Source organism: Sorex araneus, chromosome 1, assembly GCF_027595985.1.
Source record: "Sorex araneus isolate mSorAra2 chromosome 1, mSorAra2.pri, whole genome shotgun sequence".
In the NCBI taxonomy this organism is placed as follows: domain Eukaryota; kingdom Metazoa; phylum Chordata; class Mammalia; order Eulipotyphla; family Soricidae; genus Sorex; species Sorex araneus.
The window spans coordinates 38,806,189-38,812,129 of NC_073302.1; the positions used below are offsets into that span (position 1 = coordinate 38,806,189).

The 5,941-nt window shown below is 54.7% G+C and overlaps 2 protein-coding genes across 2 annotated transcripts; both read left to right on the plus strand.

Moving 5' to 3' along the window:
• The first annotated feature begins 264 nt into the window (after positions 1 to 264).
• HINT2 (histidine triad nucleotide binding protein 2) lies at positions 265 to 2,860 on the plus strand. The gene is made up of 5 exons (XM_004600230.3): positions 265 to 421; positions 2,044 to 2,184; positions 2,279 to 2,383; positions 2,480 to 2,552; positions 2,676 to 2,860. The coding sequence occupies exons 1-5, from the start codon at positions 308 to 310 to the stop codon at positions 2,765 to 2,767; spliced, it is 525 nt and encodes a 174-aa protein (XP_004600287.2). The 5' UTR covers positions 265 to 307; the 3' UTR covers positions 2,768 to 2,860.
• Positions 2,861 to 3,011: 151 nt separating this feature from the next.
• On the plus strand, positions 3,012 to 5,727 carry SPAG8 (sperm associated antigen 8). Its single transcript, XM_004600404.2, has 6 exons — positions 3,012 to 4,469; positions 4,584 to 4,752; positions 4,984 to 5,029; positions 5,110 to 5,224; positions 5,359 to 5,421; positions 5,533 to 5,727. Exons 1-6 carry the CDS (start codon positions 4,020 to 4,022, stop codon positions 5,647 to 5,649), a joined length of 960 nt encoding a protein of 319 aa, XP_004600461.2. The 5' UTR covers positions 3,012 to 4,019; the 3' UTR covers positions 5,650 to 5,727.
• Positions 5,728 to 5,941: the final 214 nt, after the last annotated feature.

Sequence of the window (5,941 nt, forward strand, 5' to 3'; positions counted from 1 at the left end):
GCTCCTAGAACCTTGGACTCGGCCTAGCTGGAAGTTCCAAGTACCCAATAGTTGCCCATTTCCTCAGAGCCCCACCATCCTGATGGCCAATGAGGTGAATCCACAATTTTAGTGACTTCTTGGGGCAGGTGACGGGGCCCCGCCCCTCTATCTTAGCCCACCAATAAGAGGCCGGCCTGGAAGGACGCCCCAATAACGTGCAAATCCCATGCTGGGGACGCAACCTAGGAGGTTACTCAAGCATCCCGCGGCCGGGCAGTCAGCGAGCCAATGGGATGGCGAAGCTGGCTACTGGCCCCGCCCCTGGATGGGGGCGGGGCTCCGCGCAGCTGACAGGAAGATGGCGGCGGCCGCGGTGCTGACCCCGGTGCTGCGCGCCGCGCGCCGGGCCCTGGTGGCTGCGGGGCCGCGGGGGGCACAGGTGAGAAGTGGCCGCGGGGACAAGGAGGGGGTCCCGCAGGCACCGACCTCCCTCGGGGCCTGGCGTCTTCCGGTCCAGATCCCGGCTCTGCACGCCCGGCCCCGAGCGCGCGCTCCAGGGCTGTGCACTGACGTCGGACAGGCCCTCGCGGCCGTCTGGGAGACAACCTGCCCGACGCCGAGCTGCATCCTTGCAGGGGCGCGGGCAACTCAGGGAGAAACCGGGTTCAGTCGCGCCCGCTTACTGCCTTCTCCTAAGCCCTCCGCGAAGCCCAGGCTAGCCCCGGACGGCCTCCTTAGTGCTCCCTGCGGGGCGCGAACCCTACCTCCTCGCAGCCAGCCCTTGCCCTTCTGAGCAGCAGAGCTAACCCCGCGTGTTCTCCAGGATCCAGAAGGCGTCGAGGCTCAGATTCATCCTGTCCATTTCCCCCCACCCCCCACCCTAGTGCGACCGCCGCGCGCCCCTCACCTGGTCCGTCCTGCGATGCACGGGTAGCCGAGTTCACTCACTGAACAGCTTCCCTGCACGGATTCAAGCCACTGGAGTTAAATGCACAGTTGAGAGATTAGGGGGCCAGCTGGAGAAATAGGACAGCATGTAGGGCGCTTGCCTTGAACCCGGCAACCCTTGTTCTATTCCCGCATCCGATATGATCCTCTGAGCACCGTTGGGAGTAATTTCTGAGTGCAGAGTGAGGAGTAACTCCTAAGCATTGCCGGGTGTGACCAAAGCCCCTTCCTCCTAGCAAAAAAACAAAAAATAAAAACAGCAAGGACCTGAAGAGATAGTACAGCAGGTAGGACGTTTGCCTTGCTTGCAGATGACCCAGTTTGATCCCTGGTATCACATATGTTTCCCTGAGCCCACCAGGAATGATCCCTGAGCACAGAGCCCGGAATAAGCCCTGAGCACAGGCCCCATGATTTGCCCAAAAAAAAGCAGATGTGACCGACCAGAGCCCTCCTGCCAAACGGCCATAAAGCAGGAATGAAACAGAAAGTACTGCTTATAGGTCAGAAAACAAAGTGGGAACCTATTATCAAGGTGAGGACAAGTGAAAAGCGCTCCTGGTAGTCTTAAGAGAGGATGCAAACCATTCCCAGTCCCTCTTTATTAGAAGGATTTGATCTCAGGTAACATAAAAACTGTCCAAGTGCCCTTTCTGCAGTCTGTCTTTTGAACAGCACCATATTTCCTTGACATAGGCACAGTAATCAACTGCACTGCAGAATCCTGTACTGTGTAACTGTTTTGTTTAGGGGCCACACCCAAGCAATGCTCCTGCTTGGTGCTCAGGGTAGTACTGGGGGACAGTGTGGTGCCTGGGATCAAACCAGTTTTTTGCATACAAAGTATGCACCTGCCCCCCACTGTGCCATCTTCTCAACCCCACTGCTTGAGACTTAACAGAGCCTGTTTGCCCCTGCCAAGAAAACCCATGTCCTTTCTCTGCTGTTGATGCCTTAAACATGAACTTTTTCTTGATGTGGGAACCACAAATAAATAGGTTCTTAAAAGGGTGAAGTTAAGTACTATTAGGGCCTGGCCTCTGCCAGCCCTGCCTGAATACATGGGAGAGGTGTAGCCAACTCCCTTCTTGGCTACATCTGCCCCACATTCAGGTCCGAGGAGTCTCAGGTGTGACTGACGGGAATGAAGTGGCAAAGGCCCAGCAGGCAGCTGGTGGAGGACCGGCCCCAACCATCTTCTCCCGTATCCTGGATCGAAGCCTTCCAGCTGACATTCTCTATGAGGACCAGCAGGTGGGGTGCCCTTAGGACCCATCCAATCCCCTTAGGAATATCACAGCTAACATCCGGCCTGTTGAAGTAACTGATCACCTCTGGCCCGCCCCAGTGTATGGTATTCCGTGACGTGGCCCCTCAGGCTCCTGTACACTTCCTGGTCATTCCTAAGAAACCCATTCCGAGGATAAGCCAGGCTGAAGATGAAGACCAGCAGGTAGGAAGAACAGGGCCGAGGTTTGACTGGGGACCTGCTAGATGTTTGGCTCCCTGTTCGGTGAAACCACTTTGTCTGTCTGCCCTTTCACTGTAGCTTTTAGGACACCTTCTGCTTGTGGCCAAGAAGACAGCAAAGAGTCAGGGGCTGGGAGATGGATATCGAGTGGGTACGTAATTTTCAGCTTTTGAAACCCTGACCTATAAATTCTTATACCTGCTTCTCAAAACAGTCTTTGTTCTGTGACCTTCCCATGATCTGGACCCATCCCTAAACTCAAGCTCCATTTCAGTGATCAACGATGGGAAATTGGGCGCACAGTCTGTGTATCACCTGCACATTCACGTACTTGGAGGGCGACAGCTCCAGTGGCCTCCAGGTTGAACCTACCAACTGATCAAAGACCCCAGACCTGGATGCTTGGAAGGATTGGAGGAAAGGGGACCCTGTGATGCTAATAAACCTGCTCACTCTCAATTTTGGATCCCTGTCTTAACTATTTTTAAAGAACTGCCACAAATAGACACACACACACTCTTAATAGGCTTAGTGAGAACATTATTTATTGAATCAGTGAGATATACAGTTACAAGGTTGATCTAGATTAAGTTAAGTTATATAACTTTCCAACACCCATCCCTTCACCAGTATATATTTCCCATCATAATGCCTCCACTTTCCCTCCCCCCCCCCCCGCCTGCCTCCGTGTCAGGCAGTTTCTCTCTTTCTCTGAGAACATTTACCTATAGATATGTGAGTCCTTGTGATTTGTATCTGCCTGACGTAAAGGTCTAGAAAAGTAGTAGAAATATAACCAAATGAGTAGAAAAAGACTGAACCAGAGTGAGACCTGGTCTATCCAAGCCCTTGTTCAGATACCAACTGTACAATTGGGGGAGTAGAAATGAGACTGGGAGCATGGTGCTAGGGATCAAACCCAGGGCTGCATGCATGTGATTTACCACCAAGCCCCCGCTTTCCCCCACAAGCCAGGTGTTAAGGGGGTGCGGAGGTAATGTGAAAGCCTTCCAGTGATGCGACTGCATCCCCAAAACTTACTTCCCTTTAACGAACAACACCCCCCCCCCCGACGTGTCACTATTTTACCTTTAAACTAGCATCTAAACTATTTTGACCTTTGAAGACTCCCTGCACTTTTGAGAATGAACTAAAGGGAAACTACTGTTGCCCCTCACGAACACACCACGTGGGCTTTTGCCTGATACCACAGCCCTGCGCCTGTGTGCAACACAAAGAACCACCACCACTGTACAAAAACGCAGACCGGCTGAATGAAGTACCAGTGGCAAGGTCTCGGCCGCGGAACCTTCAAGGCCGGGCTCAGGCGGAACAGAATCCTGACGGACGACCGGAAAGCCGGCTTCCCCGGCCGCGGAGACTTCCGCCCGGCTTAAGGTCTGCGCAGACTCGGGAATTATTTACCGTCGTTGCTATGGCAACCCGGGGTTGTGGCTGAGCACAGCGGGGCTCGGGGCTCGGGGCTCAGGCTCGAGACGTGCAGGGACAGAGGTCGCTGGACTTACCTCCGCCCCGCTTTTGCCAGCACGGACGCGTTCACTTCCTTTGGGATCTGTAGACTTTCATCCCAGTGGGGAAGAATCTAGCTCGCGTGCAGATGTTCCCCAACCTCCAAGTGCACCCTTCTACACAAACTGCAGCCGCCCCAAAGTTGTCCTCGGCCGACTGTGACCCTGGGCTGCTCGTGCCTCCGTCTTCAGGCAGACTTAAGGATGAGTCTTGCTCCAGCGTGTACGTTACCCCGGAGATAGGCTACGAGCACGTCCGTGATCCCAGCGGTGCCCGGAACCCCAGCATTGCCCATGAACCCTGTCCTGGCTCGCCCCCTCCCTGTGAGCCCCGCGCCTGTGTTGCTCTCAACACTGATGACCTCTGCAATCCATGCGGTAAACGAAGTCCTCAGATACAACAGCCCTGCATGCCTCCGCAGCCCTCGGAGCCCAGCCACTGCAGGGTACAGAAGCCCCCCGAAGATAAAGGGCCTTGTCGTGTGTTCACGGCAACCCCACCAAGAGGCCAATGCCTTCTCCACAACTGGACGGAGGAGGTAATATAGCTTTGACCCGCTCCCATTCTCTCAAGGCTCCCGAAGGAGGCAGTAGTATAGGACAAGGGTGGGTATCGGGAAGAATGTCAGGGTCACCCAACTTGTGGCCCACAGAGAGCCACCAACCAGTTGGATCAAGTCCCAAGCATGCAGGATGGCTCCGAGAGTTACTACTTCCGAAACGGACACCAGGGACTGCTGACCCTGCAGGCACCGGCTCACCTCAGCACCACCCACCGAGACTCATACCAGCACCCAAGACGGCTGGCGCAGCCAACTAAAGGTGTGACACATGAGAGATTGGGCCAGCATGGGTTTGTGAGAAAGGAATTTCTGTGGGACTTTGGATTGTTCCACCCCGATGAGTTTTGTATCCCCCCGGAGCCCCACTGCTATGCTAATCCAACCCACCCCCACCCCCCCAACCCCCATTTCTTCCTTCACTTAGATGTTTCTTAAGGGTCTCCTTCTTAATCAAGTTCTCTTTTCTGTCCTCTCCCTCCACCTCACACAGGAAAACGTGAAGCCATGATTGAGATACTCCTGCACCATCAGATCAGGTGAGCGGTTCGATCGAGGGGCAAGGGGGGGGAGGGCAGAATCCAAGGGAGCAACCCCTGACCCCCTCAGAATTCTGAAGGAAAGAGCTGCAGGCAGAAGAGGAGCTCACCAGAGTGCACTGCGAGGTGGAGTCTGTAACACAGCGGGACTACAAAAGGGAGCTGGTGCAGGCAGGACCTCCTGCCCCTAAGAAGGTGAGATACCCCAGCCCCAACCCCCCACCCTCAGTCCCCCTTTCACAGCAGGAGAAAGCAGCAAGCACTTGACTGAGCCTGGGAGCTTCAAGCCAAGAGCCATTCCAAGAGTTATTCTGTCTCTCCTCTCCCAGCCTCATGACTACCAGAAGGAGCAGCCTGAAACCTTCTGGTTACAGAGAGCATCGCAGCTGCCGGTGAGACAGTGGTGGGGCATTGGGAGTGAGGAGAGGAGGAAGAGGCCGTGGTGGTTTGGAGGAGAGGCAGGGGGGGAGGGGCAATCCGTCCTCATTCCGGTCCTCTTCCAGGGGGTCAGTTACATCAGGACACTGGACACGCCATTCCGGAAGAACTGCAGCTTCTCAACACCCGTGCCCTTGTCTCTAGGGCAGCCACTGCCCTTCGAGTCTGAGGACTATTCTTAGGGACAGGGAGAATTCTCTTCCCTTGCCATCAGGCAAGAGGGCAGGGTGGTGGGAAAGGACAGAACTCCTGTCTAGGGACTGAGGGTGGAAGCAGGGCATAGAATATGGATTCTTATTTGTCTGCTGCACAGGAGGGAAGTGAGTTCCATCTGTACTTGGTGAAAGCCTTCACATAAAATGACCTCACACCTCCTGACATGGCTAATTTCATGATTCCAGAAGTTGCTTCTGTTCCTTGAAGATGCCCCTAACCCAGACTGTCACACCACGACTTTTGTTGTTGTTGTTCTAT

Bases quoted from the DNA above. Each gene is read 5' to 3' on its own strand.
- HINT2 (XM_004600230.3), top strand. From the start codon at position 308: ATGGGGGCGGGGCTCCGCGCAGCTGACAGGAAGATGGCGGCGGCCGCG. The intron at 2,185-2,278 runs GTGGGGTGCCCT...GGCCCGCCCCAG, and splicing joins TTCTCTATGAGGACCAGCAG to TGTATGGTATTCCGTGACGT. The intron at 2,384-2,479 runs GTAGGAAGAACA...CTTTCACTGTAG, and splicing joins CTGAAGATGAAGACCAGCAG to CTTTTAGGACACCTTCTGCT.
- SPAG8 (XM_004600404.2), top strand. From the start codon at position 4,020: ATGTTCCCCAACCTCCAAGTGCACCCTTCTACACAAACTGCAGCCGCC. The intron at 4,470-4,583 runs GTAATATAGCTT...TGTGGCCCACAG, and splicing joins TCCACAACTGGACGGAGGAG to AGAGCCACCAACCAGTTGGA. The intron at 5,030-5,109 runs GTGAGCGGTTCG...AGAATTCTGAAG, and splicing joins CTCCTGCACCATCAGATCAG to GAAAGAGCTGCAGGCAGAAG.